The 22,331-nt window shown below is 41.3% G+C and overlaps 1 protein-coding gene across 2 annotated transcripts; it reads right to left on the bottom strand.

Annotated features, from left to right (window-relative positions):
* Positions 1 to 1,647: 1,647 nt before the first annotated feature.
* Positions 1,648 to 16,047, bottom strand: DNTTIP2 (deoxynucleotidyltransferase terminal interacting protein 2). Of its 2 annotated transcripts, XR_003568520.1 has the most exons (8): positions 15,847 to 16,047; positions 13,594 to 15,164; positions 12,118 to 12,256; positions 9,023 to 9,118; positions 7,948 to 8,112; positions 5,131 to 5,240; positions 2,121 to 2,803; positions 1,648 to 2,007 (listed from the first exon to the last, which is right to left on the bottom strand). XR_003568520.1 is itself a non-coding variant. In XM_027854852.1 (7 exons), the coding sequence occupies exons 1-7, from the start codon at positions 15,931 to 15,933 to the stop codon at positions 2,710 to 2,712; spliced, it is 2,262 nt and encodes a 753-aa protein (XP_027710653.1). In that variant the 5' UTR covers positions 15,934 to 16,047; the 3' UTR covers positions 1,648 to 2,709. The 2 variants fall into 2 exon arrangements, 1 of the variants encoding a protein (XP_027710653.1); XM_027854852.1 differs by having other exon boundaries at positions 1,648 to 2,803.
* Positions 16,048 to 22,331: the final 6,284 nt, after the last annotated feature.

Genomic DNA, 22,331 nt, shown 5'->3' with positions numbered 1-22,331 from the left:
AATCACTATTGTTCTGGAATGTTAACACAAAACTGTATTTAACGGGTTCTATTTTCCTTGTTCACAACTCTTCTAGGTGCTCCGCCAAATTGTTTTGGGTTAGAGACATGCCCGAGAATGCCACCTTAGACATTTCTCTCTCAAGAAAAATGCGAGTAAAGTTAAATATTTTGTGCCTGAAAGGGAGTACGGTATCAATACTTTTTCTTTGACAGCCTCCAACGTGCCTGCACTGGCTGGACTCTCCCCTATCCTATGGTGACCTCTTGGTGAAACAACTCTATAGCCTCTTCTACAAGAATAATTGATGATCTTGTCTCGACAATCCCCCAACTGTGGATTACTTCAACCTTCCCCTCTTCCTACTCACAGGCTGCTTTAGGGTGTTAGAGAAAAATCATGAAATCATGTTGACTGGGGCTGCTACAAATATATTCTGCACATAATCTCATCTAGGCCCTCACTGAAGCAAGGTAACCTCGGCGGTTTTTCCAAACCTTTACCTGGCTCTTCTGGGACCAGGCTCCCTCTCTGCCTGCCCTCACAGCTAAAGACCTCAACTCATACTTCACTGGGGGGAAAAAAAAAAAGGCTACCATTTCACCAGAGTCCCCTCTTCCTTCTTCTCTCGAGCTCACTCTACATGGCCAATCTATTGCCGAGTGTTGCCTTTCCACTTTTACAAGTCTACTATTGGCCTTCATCACCTCTGGCCTGGATTGTCATCGTAGCCTTCTGGTCAGCCTCCAGCCTCATTCCCCCACCCCCCAGCCCCCCACTCCAGCCTGTTGTTCACTGTCAAAGTGAAGCGAGAACCATACTCAGTCAACAACAATTTATTAAATACCTACTATGGGCCGGGAATGTCGTTAAATACTGGGGATTCAAAGAAAGGCAAAAACTAGCCCCTGCCCCTAAGGAGCCAGTCTAACAGAGGAGACAACACGTGAACAACAGACAAATGCATGTGTGTGCATCCACCCGCAGGATAAATTGGAGATAGAGCAGGGAAGGCACTAGCATGGGGAGGACAGGGCACAGAAGCCTTTTTATAGGTAAGATTTTAGCTACAGCCTAAAGGGAGATAGGAGATGTCACTCCCCTACTCAATAATCTCCAGTGACTCCCTATTATCTCCAGGACCAAACATAAAATCTCATTTGGCATTTAAAGCCTTTCCAGTATTCTTACTCTTTATATACTCCGTAATTCTGGGGCACTAGCTGTGACCCAAGCCTGGAATATTCTCCCTCTTCACCTCCACCTCCTAGCTACCCTCAAAACTCAACTCAAACCCCACCTTCTGCAGGTTTTCTCCCCCTCTCTCCCCTCTTGTCTCTGGAACGACCATCTACTGCTGTGCTGTTTATGTCTTACCTCTCCCCTTATGGGAGTTCAAGGTGAGAACTGAGTTTTCACCTTTCAACCTTTCACTGCAGCCCCAGTGCTGAGCACGGGGTCTTGCACACCAGCAGCACTTAATAAGTGCTTGTTGGCTGGGTTTTGTTCTTCCTTTCATTAAGCCACTGTCTGCAGCCCAGAGGCTTCTACCTTGTGGTCCTTGTTCTGCCTACCTTGGGCAAAGGAGAATCAATCTAAACTCTCACCTACGTGAAAAGCCTTAAAAAAACCTGAGGACAAAGATGATGGTTTCTTCCTTTTCCCTTCTTTTATTAAGCTAACCATTCCCAGTACCTTCAATCCTTAGCCCGGCATGGTTTCCACTCCCTTTGCCACTAAAGGGAGCACACCACAGTAAAGACTGGATTTGGAGTTAAGAAGACCAGGGGTTGAATCATAGCTATTACGTCTTGTGTACCAAGGTCAACACCACCACCAACAATTCACATTTCTATGGGGTTTTATGGTTAACCACTCTGAGCTTCAAATATCTTCATCTGTAAAATGAAGGGCTGGACTGAGGCACATGGTCTTTAAGGCACCTTCCAGCCATAAATCATGGGCCGAGGACTAGCTTCAGGCTTCAGGGCCTTCCTAAAATGTCACCTAAAGAGTGAGAAATGCACGACACGAAGATGACAACGATTTCAGGTAGTGAACATAATTTTTAACTTTTAAGCTTTCGATGGAGTTTAAAATGAGTTTTAATTAAAACTCACCTTGATGAGTTTTAATTTTTCTTATACAGCAAGTGTAGGCATCTGTAAAATTCTATACTAAAACGTAAAATGAAACAGGGCATACTGTCATTTTAATATTCTATTATCATGACTATCTCAAATCTAAAATTTACTGCACAGTAAGTACATTCATCTTTATAAAGCTCTTTTAGAGCAGAACAGACAAGGAGTCCTTGGAAAATGTTGGCACTCCCTACACTGCTTCAATAAACAAAAGATGTTACAAACTTTGCAAAAATTTCACTGATATAAAAACATATTTTTAAACATTCTAAGTCTTTTTGAGTCTCTTAAAAGACCTGCACATTTTTATGTTCAAATTACATGATTTCTTCTCTCTTTCCTCCAAAAAACAAATATACCAATTTCTGTTACAAATACAAAGAATCCACACAAAACCCCCATTCTTTCTTAAATAACTTTCTCCAGGGAACAAGCTATGTAAGAGAGGCCAGTCCTAGAGTACATTATTAGTATGACACCAGCAGCCTTCAACACATCTTTAGTGAATAAAGGAAAAATGAAGATGAAAATAAAACTCTATAGGGTATGTTTAGGTAACTAAATCTTAGTTTCGAAATTTCTTCTTTTTCCGAAACTTCTTTCCAGCTGCATTAGTGGCTTTTTCCATCATGATCTCCGTATATTTCCTTTTATTGTATCTGAAAAGACAGACATTGAAATGTCAACTAGGTATAACATAGTAAGATGAAACTAAATTATAAACAGAAAGAATATTGACTTTTCTAAATCTATGAAATGTCTTCAATTTCTCATCAAATACCACTTTCAGGTGCAGCAAAGCATTTTAAATGCAACAAAGCATGTGGAGAAGCAAGGAGCAAAAAGAAAGAAAATTTACTTTCATTTGAGGAAACAAATGATTTTTTGAAGAATCATAACCTGGAGCTTTCACTCAAGCCTTGCTGATGTTTACAAATGCCATTCTTTTCTTGGATCTCAGAAGGACTGAAGTATTTTAGTTTAAAAAATAGCCACTGTTCATTGTCAGGAACTCAAGAGGTTATTCAACATTCTCATTAAAAACTGTATTGCCTACACATGTTGAGGAGTCTCTGGGGCATGCTTCTGTTTTCACGCTGTCACAACACTCTTTAGCTCATAACCTTCTGTGATTTAAACAGCAAACATGCCAACTCAAACCATCAAAGATGAAGTTGCCCCAGGGCATGGCAGGGAGCGAGCAGCAGAAGCGCAGTGTCCCCTCCTCCGCCTCCCAGCTCCCGCCTGGCTGGCCAGCAGCAATGGCTCTTCTCAGACGCACTGCCCACACTCTCCTCTGCACATGCTTTGAGTCACGCTTGTGTTCTGTTACTTGTGTACATGCCGTGGATCCTCTACTAGACCTTACACGCCCTATTCACTTTGTACACTCCTTCCTAGCCACAAGCACACAGTGGACACTTAAGCACTAAATTAGGGGGCAGAGAGGAGGAGTAAAACCTGGTTCTAACTCCTTTCCTTTACCAAAGGATCCCCCTTTAACAGGATTAATATTAAAGTTCTTAAAAAAAAAGCCAGGCATTTTAAAGAGTGGCATATTTTCCTAATTTACACCAGTTTCATTGGTCCCAGACTCTCCTCAAATACTTGTATGCATAATCCCACTCTCCAATTCTGACCTAGAATAGAAATACTAATGACGTTTCACTATTTGTCTCCTTTTAAGAGGCAGAACAAGCTATAATAGCACTGTCATTTTACAATTTACTTAAGATTTCCAATAAAATTAGATTAATTAAAGCTCAAAAGCAACACATAACTAACATCCACTAAGGTGAACATGAGTTGAATAAGCTTGTGACTCCACAGTGTTCTCCCTTGTGCACTGCATGTTGAGGCCATCCTGGCCAGGCTCTTTGATGCTTCCTGCCTCTGCCTTCCATCTCCTCCCATCTCTGTGAGGTCCCACACAATGCTCTACATGTCTGCAGGGCTCTGCCTTCTCATCTTTACCCTCCTGGGACTCTCCTTCCTCTGTGAAATCTTTCCTGATCTTTTCAGTTGTCCGTCCATCCTCACAGGGTCCGAGCCAGGAGGGACCTTGGCACCACTTTGTCCAACTCAGACCTGAAGGAATCCCCCCGGACAACAAATGCAGTGAGGCCAACACCATCAAGGAGGTGAATCCCATGCCCTCTCTGGCAACTTCTTATCTTGTGTTTACTTATCTGTGCGTAGGCTGTATGCCCCAGCAGGATTTAAGCCAAGAGCAGGAGCGCTGATTTTATTTACTGGTAATTCCTCAGAATGGTAGGCTTTTATCAAATCAGTTTTAGCCTCTCTTGACATCTGCTCACCCCCACTTCAATTTATTATTTAAACGAGTCTTCCCATGACTCACATACTGACTCCTGCCATGGAGCTGTGCAGGTGGTAGTTAGTAAATTAAGTGACAATTCACCAACACCACAGGCAGTTTGCTATAAGAAAACATATTATAAAAATATGCTTTTTGCTAAAGAAACATTGTTGAGCAACCATTTGCTTTGCAAAATAATTGTAAGTCTTTTGACTCCCAAGCTCCTCTGATATATTTTAAATGATCTGAATTGCAAAAATTCATTTCAAACACTTTTAAAACAGTAATCCATCGATAGGATAAGATTTAGATATAAAAGGGACCAAGAGATCACCTAGTCCAATCCTCTCATTTTACAGATGAAAAATTGAGATAGAGAAGTTAAATGACTTACCAGGAGAACTTGTAAATGCTGTACACATGAATAATTCTCACCTTACTGAGCCTGTGTTCTCATCTATAATATGTAGAACTGTAGAACTTACCTTACAGAGCTGTGAAGATCAAATGAATAACATAAAATTCAAACAGCCAACTCTAAAGGGGCTTGTGGAAAGCCAGTTATTATTAAGTAGTAGAACAGGCATTCAAAGCAGGGCCCTCTTTCTACTATCACATGCTGCCTTTCTGAAATTTCTGTATTAAAACCCAAACAAATGATTCTACCTTCTGAATTCAGAATCAGCCAGCAATTCTTCCACAATTGTTCTTTTCCTTTGCTTCTTAGGAATTCGAGAATGATAGAAGTCAGCGGGATTATCGGCAATTGTTCCAACCTGGAAAAGATGGATTGAAACGGGAATCCTAAAGTGAAGTTAAGAAGCACAGATTTAAGTGTTCACTTCATGCCAGGAACTGGGTGCCAAGGGCTGGGGATAAAAACAAAGGCAAAAACACAGTCTTCGTCCTCAAGGGGCTCGCTTTCTAACAGGGGAAACAAGAAGCGAGTAACTGTACATGCAAGATATAACCAGGGCAAACAGAAGGTAACCTCAGAGGGAAGGCTGGGGGTCATGGAAAGAAATGGAAAAGGCCATGGACACCAGGAGCAAGGGGAGAGTTCCTGGCTTGGTGGAGTCAGGAAACGGCATTATGTGTGAGAGAAGAAGCTGATGAGGGCAGATGAGGAGGGGCCAGCCAAGGCTAGGGACTGAAATCGGCCCCACAGCACCACATTCTCCAGCAGAGGTGAGAAGCAGCAGCCAACAAACAATGGTAAAGATTTATCCAGGGATTCCCAGGCTGAGAATGGGCCAAAAGGGCTTCTAGGATAGGAGTCAGTCAAATATGAAAGGGACAAACTAAGGTGTCCAAGGTAGGTAAGGAGGAAAGGGAATAAGTGGAGAAGACTGAGTGAGGAGAGAGGATTAGGAAAGAGAAGGGTTGCATCCGGTTGACTTTTGATTGCTGATACTAAAAACAATGAAGAGAGATGTGCACAATCACTTCCTTCTGAGGGCAGCTGGCCTCCCAGCTGTTTGTTATCTCCTCCTGGGTTACTTCAGAAGCACAGTGGAGAAAAAGCCCTGGGGTGTCAAGTCAGCCAGCTTTTATTAGGTACTGGGCTAAGCACTGGGGATATGAAGAAAGGCAAAAACAGTCCCTGCCCACAGGGAAGTCACCATCTAATGAGGACACTAGGTATGAACAAGCTACAGAGAGGAGAGAGAAGTGGGAGGCAATCTTAGAGGGAAAGCTCTAGCATTAAGGGGAACCAGGAAAGAAGGTGGATTTTAACTGAGATGTGAGGGCATGGATAATCCTCAGCACTGAGAACTGAAGAGTCTCCTATTTCTAAAGGGTGGAATGATAAATCCTCTGCTAAACTACTTCTCCACCACTGCATGGAAGTGGGCCATTAACATGTTTGTGTATGTACATTGTCTGAGAATTAGACTAATTTGGAAAAGTTCATTCATTAGGAGGTTGGCTACAAACTGATTTTTTTAAGCCATAACTACTTTCAAAAACTACCTTAAGTCAGAGGGGCTGAGAATGGCAGGAAAATACGTACATGGACAGAAGTCATAGGCCTTTAAGGACTGTCATCCCAGAAATGAAGCAAACATTCAGTTTTCTGAATGCAAGTTCCCCTAAGCATGTCAGTAATTGAAGCACATAACAGGACAAGAACAGAAGGCCTGATTTTCTCATATTTACTTGGCCAAACTTTGTTTCACAACCAAAAAGGTTGATGCACATTAAGTTTTACTAATGAGTCATCATGACATCTTGTGCTACAATGTGTAGCATAGAATCTTGCTGAACCCATTTCATCAACTTTGAATGAAGCTTATACTTTCTGATGTCTTTTCATGAAGAAAAAGCACCTGCAGAAAGTCAGTAAATACTTTACCTACCCAAAAATAAACTGAATAAACAAATCTGACTAGAAATTTTAGAATACTAGCTATTTTCAATAAGTTGATATACCAGAAAGGACACAGCAAATCTAAGTGAATGGGGATTCCAAAATTTTATTGGCAGTTCTTAAAAAAAAACCACTCTGAACTACCAACTAGACTTCCTTTTTCCTGGAGCCCCTGCAATACAGCATCTACTTAAAAAACATTGACAAACCTTAAAAATTTTTTTTGGGGGGGGGGGAAGAAGGGAGATAGGGTCACATACAAAAAGGCAGACACTGTGAAAAGCAGTAACTGCTTATTTAGCAGAAGACCAGTGCCGAGGCAGCTGTTGCTTTTTGGCCTAAAATTCTAAGGTTGGACTGAATCTCTATCTCTGCCTGTCTCCTTCCTTCCCTCCCTCCCTCTCCACTTAGGACACCTAGGTAGAACATTTACTAGAACGCCAGGCCTGCAGTGTGGAAGACCTAAGTTCAAATCTGACCTCAGACACTTCCTACCTGTATGACCCTGGAGGAGTCTGTTTGCCCCAGTTTCCTCATCTGTAAAATGAGCTGGAGAAGGAAATGGCAAAATACTCCAGTATCTCTGCCAGGAAATCCCCAAATGGATCACGAAGTGTCAGATATGACTGAAAATGACTGAACAAAGATTTTACCCGCTGACCACGTGGGGGAGATGAAAGAAGAGACTATTTTCCCTCCTCTTCATTGCTCCTGATGACCCTGTCTCTGACTAGTACTAACAGCATTATTGTTCAACTGTATTTCAGTTGAAATAGGCCTTACACCTATCGTTAGTAACCAATCCCATTTTTACAGGAAATGTCCTTGAAGTTCCAAACAACCTAATTAAAAAGCTCTGGAACACAATCCCTTTGTAAGCTATTAACTACCTGTAGGGAATGATTTCAAAGACTGACCAGATCTATTCTCTGAGGTCTTTCTGATCTGAAACTCTCTGATTCTGACCACTATTCTGGGGGCAGACAATACAACACAAAATAAACAAACACCAGACAATACAACACAAAATAAACAAAACTTCTGAAGGCCGTAAAAAGAAAACAAATTATAGCAGTTAATCCAAATTAAAATAAATGAATAGTGTTTCTTACCTGGAAATATTTAGGGAAACCATCTCTATCGTTTTTCTTATAAAACCTTTTAGGGTCCATACTGGCTCTCATCTGCAGTGCCTTGAGATCGTTTTTCAGTTCAGTTGTCAATTCTGGGGCTTTCATACCAAACCAGCCATCTCCTGCTGTTTTGTTCCGTTCCTCCTGAAATTTAGGTTGCAGAATAAATATCATTATCTTTTATGTGCCAGCACAAAACACTATCTTCCCTCAAATTACATACTGAAGACTATTTTGTGAATTGGCCTCAATTAATAAGATTTAAATTTGGAAAAAAAATTGTCTCCTGGTTTTTCATTATATATAAAAAGAGAATGAGTACCATGAATAGGAAAGGGATTTTTCAGACAACTATAAGTATACTGACTATCTGATAAAGGAGAAGAATGGGAGAGAATTATTATTTCTATAGCAGTTTTTCCATTAAATACATACTACCATTCTGATTGTCCATGTAACAAATAACTCACAAAATACTTCCACTCAGGAGTCTAAGAAAAACAAATACAATCAAACTTTTCATTCCATCTCCTGTATTTTAGAAAACCACTTACTCCTATTATTTTTTAACAGTGCAAGAAAAAAAAATTACTATTTTTCTAATAAGATATTGAGTTTGTATGTCCCTACTCTGTTTCACATTAGTGATAGGAACCTTCATCTATGATTTTTAACAGCTCTATGATTTATTCACAATAGTACTCTGAGAAGATAGGGTCCCTGGACTCAATATAACAGACCCTCAGAGTGTGTTCAAATGTAGGAAAAAGTTGAAAATGGCGTATTTTCCCCCATGTTCATTAAAAACAGGATTAGGTTCACTGACTGAACTTTACTTTGTTGAAATGGCTACCTGCAAATTAAATTGTTTCTCACACACTCTGCAGTGTGGCCACGTCTCAGTTATTTACCGCCAGAAGCACTACTCTGAGCTCGCTCCTCATCCTCAACACACTATCATTTACCATTCTTGGTGCCACCTCAGTTTCTGTAAAACATAATTTACTTGGTATTCTACAGACAGTGAGTCTTAAGCCAAGATCTCTGTACTTACTCTGCGTTTTTTCTTAAGTTGAAATTGTGATTCCTTGTATGGTGGGATGCAATCCTTCTTTTCAAAATCAGGAGTAATTATGGTTTTCTGTAAAAGCTGATAAAAAGAAGATGAATGAGCCCCTGAATGGTGTCAAATAAGCTAAACAACCAAGTCATAGTTTGTGTTTTAAATTGAATACATTTAATATCCTCCAAAGGATGGAGTCTATGTCTTATACCTTGTTTTAAGCAATGTTCTAAAAACCTTGGTGTAAAGCAGATCATGCACTAGTGGCACTACAAAGAACAATCTTGAATTCTTTAATAAAACAAAGAAATATTCCTTTAATGTTTATGAATGTATACATTTTATAAAGGTAGCTAGGTAGTGCAGTAGACAGAACAGCAGTCATAAAGACCTGAGTTCAAATCCAGCTTCAGACCTTTTCTACCTGTGTAATCTTGGGTAAGTCACTTAATCTGTTTACCTCAGTTTCCTCAATTGTAAAATGGGAACAATAACAATACCTACATTCACTGGGTTGCTGTGAGGATCAAATAAGACGCTATTTGTAAAGCACTTGTACTATACATTGCTCATTCTGTACCTATTCGTTGGCATGTTGTTGCTGACTGTAAACTCCATGATGGCAGGGGCTGTTTTTTGACTCTGTATTCTTCGTGCTTTTAGCATAGTGCCCGGCACAGAGTTAGTTAAATGAAACATCAATGCTAGCTATTATGACCATTACTTTTAAAAATCTAGACTTTTACGTAATAGACTTACTTATTAACCCAGCGCTCAACTGTATCACCATGAAACCAACTACCCACATAAAACAATGGGAATATCTGAAATATGTAAGGAAATCGGGTGGGTAAAAAAGGTCTCTTATAGAATCTGACTGAATCATAAACAACATACCATAAAAGCTCTTTTTCTTGTTAGTTTAACAGTCACAACTCATCTTAACTTTCTATGGCTAGAGAAAAAAGTATGATATATTAAAGAGATAGCCCCAGAGATGCTCATTTTGATGGTTTTAGCAGGCTGCTGGTTTGGGACAGCATGTGACTATCTTTTGGCAACATCCTAGATTTCCACCATAGTTGCTTGCTCGTGGCTCTGAAAAGAAGCCGCAAAAAAAATTAAATGATCATTTTTCTGAATGTGTGCTAATTTTCCCTGAGTACAGATAAAAATCTTGCTCTATTGGCTGGTTGGGGTTGTAATCCCAGATATGGACATCCAGTTAGCTACACAGTAAAGGTTACAAGTTTACAGAATTTGGGGAGACTGTTTCCCTGGGTTTCCTATATCACACTGAGGCTACATCCTGAAACTACCTAATAGCAGAGTGGAAAGAACATGGGATATAGAGTCTTAAGAATTGGGTTTGAATCCACGATGATTAGCTGTGACTGTAGACAAGTCACTTAACTTTTATGCCTCAGTTTCATCATCTGTATTTGGGAAGAATGGGCACAGGACCAGGAATCCCTAGACCTGGATTTTAGTCCTAGCACTACTGCTAAATGGCTGTGACATGTGGGGAAACCTTAACTTCTGAGTCTGCTTCTTTACTGTCAAATGAAGAAACTTGGAAAATACATTTTTCCAGCTCTAAAAATTCTATGAATTCTTTACAAGGCATCTATTATCTCACTTGACCATTTCCATATTCTGATTTACTTTAAAAAGTTTAAGATTTACTTGGTCACATGCTCACAATTATAAAAATAGCATTTCTGCTTTATAGAATTTCGTTCCTTCTGTTCTTCGGTATGCCTGAGTAACACAACAGATGGCTGAAGAGGAGTCAGAAAAGAACTGACAGCAGAAGCCCAATCTGAGGACAAACTTACAGGCACTTCTGAAGCTGGATTTGATGTTAAAAATCAGTTCTGACTACAACAGAATTTTAGTTAATAATTCAAGGAGAAAAGGCCAAACAACATGTCTTAAAAGATCTTCATTTCAATTCACCAAACATTTATACATGTAAGGTACTGTGCTAAGGGCCAAAGGCTATGAGAAAACAGAGCAGTTCCCATTTACCCACTACAGACCCTGTGCTTTGAGGACCATGGTAGACCACGATACCTATTATACAGATTCAGAAGTGGGACCTGACCTAGGTCACAGACTGAGTAAAGGTCAGAGCCCAAGAGGACTAATATTCTTGGTGACAGCAGAAAAGACAGAACATGGTCACAAATACAAAAGAAAGCAAGATGTGAGAAGAGGTAGAGAGGCGATGGTAGCAAGGTATGCCTGGGTCAGAGGACAGAAGAGAGAACTTTCTGGCTGGGTGTAGCTTTCAAAGAGAGCTTTTGAGCAGGTCCTTGAAAGACTGGTAGAATTTCAACAGGTGGATAGAGAGAAGATGAGACAGCACAGCAAAGCAAGAAGGAAGGAAAACACACAGTAAAAACAGAAACCAGTAAATAGTTCATAATGGTTAACATGCCATGTATGAAGGGAAGAAGTAGGAAAGGCTAGAGCTCTGGGAAGGCCTTGGATAGTCTTAAGACATTTGGACATTATTCGATAGACAACAAAAACCTAATTGAAGGTTTCTGAGCAAAGGGAATGATACAATCATTTATGTTTTGTAAAAGTTACTCTGGCAGCAGTGTGTGAACTGCAGAGGAAAGACTAGAGAATGTGGGGACCTATTAGGAATGTGTTAAAATAATCCAGCCAGATGGATTCTTGGAGGGCCTTGGTAAGAATGGAAGAAATAAGAAGGGGCAGAGTGGGCTGCAGCAACGAATACAGAGGCAGAGGACAAGCTGAAGCTAAAATATCAAATTTTGCATCTACCTAACTGAAGACTAACAAAACCAGAGAAAATGAGGAGGAGCCAGCTTAAGGTGAGAGTAAGATTACCTTTCATCTGAAACACCTAGGTACATATAGTTAGCATACAGTAGGAAATATGGGCCTGGAACTTGGAGGCTAAAAATATAAACTTGGGAGTTTTCTGCACTGAAATGGTATTGAAACCAGGCCCCAAAAAGAAGAGGGATGGAATAACATTTCCCAGGAACAGAGAGTTTCAAGAAGCCCGAAGCAAGCAGTAAGGTTCTCTACATGGAACGTAAACTTACCTCCTTTTTGCTTTTCTCCTTTATTTGTGTAAGAGCATTTTTGTTAAAGTCCATTTTTTCTGCATTAAAGTTAATATACAAGCCTCCAAGCTGCTTAATACTCAGACCAGGGTCTATGCTGCTACTTGACAACTTCAAGCTGAAAGAGAAATAATCACTTAATCAAAAAGTTAAATCATTAAATAAAGATAGAAACAAAGCAGCAGAGCAGTGTGCATAGACCTGAAAATAGTTCTCTTTTCTTCCTCTGACCTAAAATACTTCACATTCCACAAAAGATAAATTCTTCCCAAATTACACACAAATTAAATTTTTGTATATTAATTTGTCTTAAAATTTCAGTACATGAATGGAATTTTTGAAGTAAAAGAAATACATAAGGGGAATATGCTAGAAATTAAGGTTAAGTTTATAGGTCTGCAATGCATACATTCCCCAAAGCCTTATCCTTAAAGGTATCCTACTGCTAATGTGAATTGAAATGGCTTAAAGATTGTAATTTTTTTAACTCCTAATTCACCTGTATTCAAAGACATTTAGTTCTTCCTCTAAATGTTGTGGGAAAATGACCACTTTGAGAATATCCTGTAGGTACCTCCTTCTTCATTATAATTCTTCAGATTAAGAAGATTATACCTGACTTTATCAAGAAGCTTCAAATAGCCCATTTCTTTCTGATCACATAAATAAGAGAAACCTTCTAAATAATCCACTTCATTTTACTGTGCTGATTCTGAAATGCAATGACACACTGACTCACCCTTTTTACTTTAGTCCCTGGTCCCCTCCACATTAAGCCCTAGTGTTGGTAATCTCTAACTTATCTGGCAGGTAGCAGGGCCAGAGGTAATTTCAAACAGATAACTTATTAAAAATCATGAGGAATTAACTACTTTGCTTGAAGACCAAACTATTCTCGTTACTAAATATTTACCTATTGCAAACACCTTAAGGTATGCCTGAGTGTATTAGACACCAAGGAAGGAAACAGGAATCAAGGGGAAAACCTTCTAAGAACAATTTACTCTCTATTTAAATTCACCAGTCTTGGTGGCAGATAATTTCCTACTTAATTGCCTATGTTCCCAGGTACTTACTCTGCAATTGAAGAACCCAAGCCCAACAAAGTTGCTAAAGACAGCTTGCCTTCCCCTTTAAATTGGTCCCAACCCTGATGCCCAAAAAACCACTGTTAAAAAACAACTGAGGGCTTCTCTCCAATAACACTCAAAATAACTAAGTGTCACTGCGGGCATGCTTCAGAAATCTCTCCATCTACAAACTATATGCCCAAGAAGCACAGAAACAAGGCAGACTGAGCACCTCTAAGCCAGAAAATATTTATCCGTAGACCCACTGCCCAGCTTACTAGTCTCCTATCATTTGCAGAGAAGGTTAAAGAGATTTAATACAACGCATATTGTTAATACAACACACGGAAACCCAAATTCTTCAAATAAATATATGCAAACTTACAGTTTAGACTTGGTGTTACTTAATATGTCATCTTCATCTATGAACTCATCTTCATTTTCTTCCTGGTCTATAGCTTCCTCCTCTTCACTTTCTTCTTCATCATTTTCCTGCTCACTGGCTACTTCACTTGTTTTTTCTTCCTCTATGTAATAATTCTTATCAGAACTCAATCCAGGGGTTTTATCAATGACAAAGAATATATCATTTGATGGGTTATCTTCCGAGTCTTTTTCCGATGAAAGCTTTTGCTCACTATTCTCAATAAAACACAATGTACCTTTTTCACTCTCACTATCTTCAGATACTTGGTCCTCATCACTGCTGAGAGCTAACAAGACAGAATTACTGTTATCATGGGAACTGTTGGAAACCGAGGAGGGGCTTACCACGGTATTACCTTTTAAATGTTCTTCTTTGTCATTAGTATCTTCAATGATTTTGTGGTCACCATTCTCGTCACCAGTGATTTCTGTAACATCACTAATTTCCCCTGCCTTTTCATTCTGCTTGCTCCCCTCCTTACATTCAACTGAAAGAACGAAAGCTTTTCTTACCCCATCAGTACCTGTTTCTTGGTGCTCTGGTTTGGTTTTATCTGGTGTTGACTGGCTTTGAGAAGTAAACTGTTTTTCAAAATTACTTTGCTGAAGTTCTTTACAACTTGTTTCTTTTTCCTCCTCCAAGATATAGGGCTGTTTATTTAAATTCTTTTCTTCCGAAGACTCTTTTGCAATGGCACCTTTCTTCCTTCTCGTCTGTACTTCTGGTTTTTCTTCTGAACTTTTCACTAAGGCTTTACCATCAAAGACCTGAATTTCATCTTTGCATTGACTGGGCCTATTTCCTGGAGAAGGAGCAGTCTGTTCAGTATCTGAACTCTGAGTATCCACACATGTGGATTCAGAGATGCTCTCTAGTTGGGAAGGAACTCCATGTTCATTCTGGTTTACATTTTCTGGCCTATCCACATTATCTTCCACTTCAGCTTGTGCATCAGCTTCTTTCTTTAATTTTCTCTGTTTGTTTCTTGTTCTTCGGGCTCCGATGGATGAAACACCTGAGCACCATGACTCAGCATCAGAAGATTCTTCAGCCAGTAAAGCAGAATGTGGATCCAAATAGAATTTCGACTCTTTCTGACTGGCCCTTCTGGTTCTCACAGGAGATGCCAAAAGGGCAGAAAGAACTGAGGAGCAGGACTCAGTTTCAGAAACTCCACCTTCGTCACCAGATTTGATGGATTCACTTCGAGTGGTCTTACGTCTACCCCTGGCTTTGGACTCTGGCTGGCAGGGAATTATGATGCGCCTTCTCCTAGTGACCCTCACTGTTGGCTCCTGCAGTCCAGAGGCATAAGAACAAGTGGACTCCGCTTCGGAGACCTCTCCATCTGTTGCCGGTTCAATGGTCTGTGCTACTGAAATCCTACTTCTACCCCTCACTGCTTTGACTGTGGGAGGATCCTGCAGGAGGGGCTTGGAGTCAGCATCGTTTAAATCGTCAGTCTTCAGGTCCTTCATGTCTTCTGGCTGTTTGTTGTTACTCCTCCTTGCTCTGGGGGAAAGTGGACCCTGAAAAACAGGCAGAAATAAAAATCCTATTAGAATGACAGAGAGGCACTGATGTGGAATAATGCATAAAGAGCTCAAGCATAGGAGACAAGGTCGGATTCTCGACCCAGCTTTGCACCAGACCTCCCTGTGTAACCCCCGACGACTTACCGGACCTCTCTAGGCCTCAGTTTACTTATGTGCCAAAAGGAGGGGCATTGGGGGAGACGACCTCTGGGCTCCTCTCCAGGCTCTACTCCTCCACTCTACGGCAAAGGTTCGGCACCAAGCCCTACCTGGGAGGGCTGCTAGCTCTGCCTGGCCGGACCGGATCCCCGAACACAGCCCGGACCTCAGGTCCGAACGGCTTTGGGGCTCGCGGCTGCCGAAAGTACCTGAGCCGAGCGAAGATTCTCAACTCTGGCTGCCAGCCACACTGCGGGATGGGGCGGGGCTAACGGAAGGGCGGGGCCACGCACGTGTCGCCCCGCGCGCATGCGCCCTGACGCCACTACGCTCTTCCCCCCGCCAGCGAGGCTGGGGTCCAAGAGCCCGCGCTGCGTCACTCAAAGGACCCCCTCCGCACTCCGTACCGGTTCCTCTTCCCCAAAACCGAGATTTGCTTCCTCGGGTCGGGCTGACAGTTTGCAAAGCGGGGGCGGGGAATGGGGAAGAGGAGTAATAGCGAATGCCCGTCTCCTACCCTGCGCCCCGGGGATTCATTCATCTTAATTCGTCTCGAGAAAGGCCTCTCCGGCCGCTCCGGCCTCATCGATCTGGTGACCACCATCCTGCTAGGTCTCTCATCCGCCAACTGTTGCAGTCTTCACGTTCTGACACTTCCTTCTTTTAGGACGCCCCGGAAATACGTTTTCTAATCCGGTCTTGGCCATTTTTTCCAGCCTAGGAGCTTCCCTCCCTAGATGACGTCACTCCGGGGGAGGGGAGCGCCGAAGTCCCTCCTCGCGCAGGCGTTTCCGGTTCCATGTTCAGTTCCGCTTCCGTTGCTGGAGGTCACTGAGCCCGGCAAGCCAAGAAAAACGAAGAAGCTGGAGCGAAGGCACGCCCCCTCCGGCATGCGTCAGGTAGCGGCACCGCCTCCTCGAATACTTCCGGGTGGAGATACGAGGGGCGAAAGCTGAGACTCAGGATCGAGAGATTGGCTACTCCCTGTGTCCTACGTCAGAGTTTGGGAAAGAAACGAGTACAGGGTCACCCCAAGCCCAGACCAGCCCCAAAGCTCCAACTTTCCCTATTTTCCAATGGCCACTAGATAACCCTTGCTGATTGAGGCAGCTTGAATTTGCAAACCCCGGGTTCAAATACTAACTCGCCCACTTTTAGCTTTGTGATCTTGGGCAACTCACTCCTCTCCCCCACTCCCCTCCATATTTTGTGTTTCTATCGACCAGCAAAGTATTAAGCACCCTCTATGAATCAGGCGCTGTGCTAGGCCCTGGGGTTGCAAGTAAAAAGGATGAAACGCAGTACTTGAAATTATCGTACGTTCTAATGAGATAACAAGAACATACAAAATATGTGTATGTAAGTGAATATATAAAACTAGTTAAATACAAGGTAGTTTGGGAGGGAAGTCACTAGTAGTCGGGATAAGGTAAAGCTTTGCCTGAGCTGCATCTTGAGAGAGGTTATTATGAGGTGGAAGTAGATATTGTGTTGCCACCCCTGTTGAATGTAGGCTCCTAGATTGCGGGGACTGTTTTGTCTTTCTTACTAGTTCCTGGCACGAGATTGCTTAAGAAATGCTTTTAAAATTTAGCTGTGCTCCTTTTCCCCATTTTAAAATGAAGGTCCTGGACTATATGCTTTCTTAAAACCTCAATTCAGCTTTCAAATCCCCCAATGCAATGAAGTGGGTTTGTTCTGCTTGGCCTCAGAACAATGGTTAAAAGTTGCAGAGAAATATTTCAGTTTGGTATATGGAAAAAGTTCCTAACAATTAAACCTCTTCAAAAGTGGAATGGGCTTATAGGAAAAAGTATAGGATCACAGATTTGCAGGTGGAAGGGACTTTTTAAGTCCTTTGCAGATGAGGAAACAGGCTGAAAGAGCTAGTCACTTGCCCCGGGTCACATAGCTAATAAATGTCTAAAGTGGGATTTGAACTAAAGGCTTCCTGATTCCCAAGTCCAATATACCACACCCTTCCAGACCATCAAACTGGTTTATCATGGAAAAGACATGGGTAACAGGAAATCAGCTATGTTTATCTGTTCCAGGGCACTAGGTCTTATTCCACATCCCTGATGAATTTCATTTCTGCAGTGATAGTGGCAATACCAGAGAACTGCACTGAAATTAGACTATCCATAGTCATTCATTTAACTATTAGAACGCTAAATGTAAAATTCTTCAAAAGACCAAGTCAATGTTATTGAAGGAAATTGAACTATAATAACAGAATTTTTGCTATATGTGAGACCAAGACAGAAAAAGCATTTGTAGCTAAATGAAGGGATTGTTCACAATTTTTCTAAGAGAGGCAAATTAAAGAGTGGACATAATTAGTTTCATCATAATTTTTCTAAGAGAGGCAAATAAAAGAGTTGACATAATTAGTTTCATCCTACAACCAAAGGTGGTAAGAAGCACTTTATGAGGTGCTTGGCTCTTACTTCTTGTAGTGTTCATGATGAACTTAAGCAAAAAGACCAATATGAAGATGGTGCAGCTTATGTGCCAAGGATGAAGTAGAGAAATTTTACAAAGAACTCAACAAGATCCTCCAAACCAAGAAAAACATAACATTAAGAAATGAGAGGTTAAAGGCTTATAGATTACTCAGAAATCTCATGCCTATATATTATGAATACTTTCCTTAAAGAGCACAACCAGAAAAGTCTAGACATAATAAGAACTGATCATACACGCACACACTTATCTTGATAGGAAATGTCTGGTAGCCAATTAGGGAGATATCTCTGAATCAGGTGGCTGTGTGAATTCGGGCAATCAACTTTACTTTAAAAAATCAAAACCAAATTGCAAAAACAACATTCAGGAAAGAAGGAATTGAAGGGATTAGAACAGCAAATGGTTAATTGTGGGACTTGAGTGAACCACACTGGCTCCATCTTGTGACTCAGTTCTGGAGCATGCTCAGTTCTCTTTCTGTTCAACCAAGGTCTAGTCCAGGGGTGGGGAAATTGTGGCCTTCTAGGTCCTTAAGTGTGGCCTTTTGAGTGAATCTGAATTTTCCAGAACAAATCCTTTTACTAAAAGTTGGTTAGTGAAACAATAGAGGTCTCTGTGTATAAACCACATTTGAGAAGTTTGGTGGTTAAAGGAAGGAGATAATAGATAAAGAAGGCTATAGAACATAGAGGAAATGAATTGCTCCCACTTTAGGGACTTAAAGTATAAAAAATGACATAACACTTAAAAGTATTATTTCCTTTTCCCCCTTTCATTAATTTGCATTTTATCAGAAATCATGTTAAAAGGATAAAGCCCTGACTAAGGAACTTCAGGCATATTCTGGACTTTCTCGAAATCACGATCAGGTCAATGGACAGGCAGCATGTTGTAGATAAAGTCAGGAAGACTTGGCTTCATATCCTGCTTCAGACCCTGTGTGACCACAGGCAAATCACTTAACCTTTCTGAGTTAGTTTCCTATTTGTAAAAAGGGGAATAAAGAAATTCATAGGGCTTATTTCATAGGGTTACTTGGAGATTTAAAGGAGAAAGTGGAATGGACTGACTACAATGGAAAGGGAGGTTGGTCCTCCCTTACTAGATCTTCAAGGAAGTTTGGATAAACCTCTGTTGGGAATATTGGAGAAGATTCTTGGTCAGGTACAGGTTGGTCTCTCTAGAGGTTCCTTCCAACTTTGAGGTTCTGTGATTCTTAATATAGGTAAAGTCCTTTAAATGAGTGGGGAACCTGCAACCTCACGGCCACATGTGGACTTCTGGGTTCTTAAGTGCAGCCTTTTGACTGAATCCAAATTTTACAGAACAAACACTGATTGTTGCAACTAGTCACAGCCTGCTTCCAAGGTCCCTACCCTGGTGCTTTGTAACCATCTTGGGGCTTTCTCATCAGAGCCGTCTGCTCATGCTGCCTCTAGACACAGAGTCCTGCAGACTAGTTTTGTCTTTGGTCTCTGTGGGAGTCTGTCCTGCACTCATTGTAGGAAGGATCCCTTTTCAATTTCATGTGACTTTTTGTGTAGTTCTATGTTGTCAGAAGTCACTTACTACAGTTTCTTTCTGGATTTCTTGATCATTATTCATTCTTGAACTTCAGGGTTTTCCTGAAGCAGAAATATGGGAGATGGGTGGTCACTCTCCCTCTCCCCACTTTGAGTGGACATCTTGGGAGAAGTCTCTTGACATTATGTGTGAAACATTATTCTAGGTGCAGGAGATATAAAGACAAATAGAAGTGGTCCTGCCCTCAAGAGATTTACATTCTATTGGAGTGATAAAATACACACACAGGGAAACAATAATTTAAGAAGGGTGAGAGTGCTAACAACAGGTCATTTGGAGTCGACTTCAGAGAAGGTGACAGTGAGCTAAACTTGAAAAAAGAAGTTGAAGATTCTGAAAGTGATGATGAGGAAGGAGCATATTATAGGGATGAAGCCAGAGGAATGCAATGGCAAGTTATAGGTAGTTGTCCAATTTCTCTGCAACACGAGGTATGTGAGTAGGAGCAGTGTAAAATAAAGGAGGTTGTATCCAAATTATAGGGGGACCTAAATGCTAGACTGAGTAACCAGACTAGGATATTGTACTATCCTAGAGGCAAAAGAAAGCCAGTGAAGGATCATAGTACAGGTAGTCCAGCCCAACTCCCTCATTTTAGAGAAAAGGAACTGGAGGCTCAGAAAGGTTAAGCTATTTGCTCATGGGTACACCATGTTAGGCAGGATTAGAATCCAGACCATCTTGGCTCCAAGTCCCAAGGTTTTTGAGCAGGAGTGACATGGTGATACCTGCTCCTCAGGAAGATTATTTTGGCAACTGCATAGAGAATGGATTGGATAGGGAAAGGTTTGGAAGCAAGACCAATTAGGAAGCTATTATAATGGACCAAGTTAGTGGTGATGAGCATCTAAAGTGAGGTTTTAACGGTAGGTAGAGAGAATGGAATGCATGCAGAAATCAAAAGGATGGGACAAATGAATGGGTGTGGGGAGGGGGCAGAACCAAAGATGACTAAGGTTTTTAAGTGTAAAAGAATGGGAGGATTGTGGTGTTCTTGGAAGAAATGGGGACATTCAGAGGAGGCAGGCAGGTAAAAATGATTTTGATTTTGGGTGTGTTGAGTTTGACATGCTGAAAAGACAAGTTCACAGACCACAGTTAAGTGTCCCTGGACTAGATGGTTTATTTCTAAGTTTTCTCCCAAGTTTGAGCCCCATGACACTATGAATACATATATACATGGCTAATGAATCCCCCACAGCTGTCAAAAGTGCTTCTCAAGCTAATCAGCAGTTTAAACGTCACAGAAAAGGAATGAAGCCCTCCCCAATTCCAGTACTACAGATCACCTCAGGATCAAACCCCATCTCTCCTCCTCTGCTCCAGTCTCAGAGGCCAACACCTGTACTGGTACCTCTGACCACATGCCCTACTGCCTCCTCCCACAGCCACCTCTTTTATCATTACCTCTTTCTCTTTAATTTTTAACTTCTTTCTGAATTGATGGACATCCTTTTCTGTTGCATTGAAACATGCCCAAATCTCTTTCATCATTAAAAAGCCTTCACTTGACCTAACCTCCTTAAAGCTGTAGAAACCTTCTACATTTTATAGCCAAACTCCTAGAAGCTGTCAGTGCTTGTTGCCTCCACTTTGACCCCCACCCCCATTTGTCAAACCCTGATAAGGCTTTCCTTTCCACCACTGGAAACTGCTCTTTCCAAGATCACCAACGATCTCTTTATTGCTAAATTCACTATCTAGCACTCCCCTTAAGCCCTACAGTCACTTTTTAGTTTGTTCCTTCCCTAGGTTTGTGAAGTACTCCTGTCTTGGGTTTTTTTTTAAAAGCTATGTATATATATAATTTTTTTTTGGTGAGGCAAACAGGGTTAAAGTGACTTGCCCAGGGTCACATAGCTAGTGAATATCATATGTCTGAGGCCAGAGTTGAACTCAGGCCCTCCTGAGTCCAGGGCTGGTGCTCTATCCACTTGGTTTTTTTTTTTTTTCTTTGCCTTTGGAAGATTCTTCCTAATCTTCTTTATAGGATGATCATTTTCCTTTCTCCATCCCCATCTTCCTTTCATGAATGTATGCTAGGGCTCTGTCCTAGCTCCCCCTCCCCTCCTCGTCTTTATTGTCTTGATCTTACTGGCCTATAGATTCAACTATCATGTCTATGAAGAGAACTCCCAAATCTACACATTTAGCCCTACCCTCTCTGCAGAGGTCTAGTCTGACATCACCAATTGGCTGTTGGACATTTTCACCTGGATCCCACAGGCATTTTATATTCATGTATAAAAGAGGACTCATTACCTTCCCCTCCCTCTCATATACCTTTTCCTACTTCAGTCAAAAGCAGTCCTTCCGGTCCCCCCAATGTTCACAACCTAGGAGTTTTCCCTCAGTAATTCACCGTTTACTCTGCCTTCTCCAACTATATCCAGTCAGTCGCCAAGCATTGATTTTTATCTCCATGACATTCTTGGGTCCATATGCTTCTTTTCTCCACTCCCATGGTCCCTGTCATAGTGCATGATTTCAATACAAATAGCCTGGACTGTTCTTGTTGCATTCAGCGTCTCCCCTCTCCAATTCATCATCATGCTGTCAAATTGATATTCATAAAGCACAATGACTATGTCACTTGCTCAAGAAGCTTCAATGGTTCTCCATTGTCTCTTGGATAAAATACAAACTCATGGCATGTACTTCCCAATCTGGTGTCAAGCTGGTTACAAAATGATCCCATCTCCTACACTCATCAGTTCAGCCAAATGGGCCAGTTTGTTCTTCATACACCACATTATCCACGTGGTTATTGTCTCCCACCATCTCTGTGTATTTATTTTATAATGATCCTGCCCCCCAGCAGAATGTGAGAGACTAAAGTTTTACTTTCTTATTTGTATCTGTGGCACCTTATCACAGCCTGGTACATGGCAGTCACTATTTTAATAATTGCTGTTTGGCTGAGTGAAAGCAGTATCTTCTAATACCTCT

The sequence above is a fragment of the Vombatus ursinus genome, unplaced genomic scaffold (assembly GCF_900497805.2).
Source record: "Vombatus ursinus unplaced genomic scaffold, bare-nosed wombat genome assembly UNPS02010639.1, whole genome shotgun sequence".
Classification (NCBI taxonomy): domain Eukaryota; kingdom Metazoa; phylum Chordata; class Mammalia; order Diprotodontia; family Vombatidae; genus Vombatus; species Vombatus ursinus.
This window is presented reverse-complemented; position numbering and strand designations above follow the sequence as displayed.

Coding starts and splice junctions, on each gene's coding strand:
- DNTTIP2 (XM_027854852.1), bottom strand. CDS start 15,933: ATGGTGGTCACCAGATCGATGAGGCCGGAGCGGCCGGAGAGGCCTTTC. Junction 15,165..15,846: donor ATGAATCCCCGGGGCGCAGG/GTAGGAGACGGG, acceptor CCTGTTTTTCAG/GGTCCACTTTCCCCCAGAGC. Junction 2,804..5,130: donor GCTGATTCTGAATTCAGAAG/GTAGAATCATTT, acceptor CTGTCTTTTCAG/ATACAATAAAAGGAAATATA.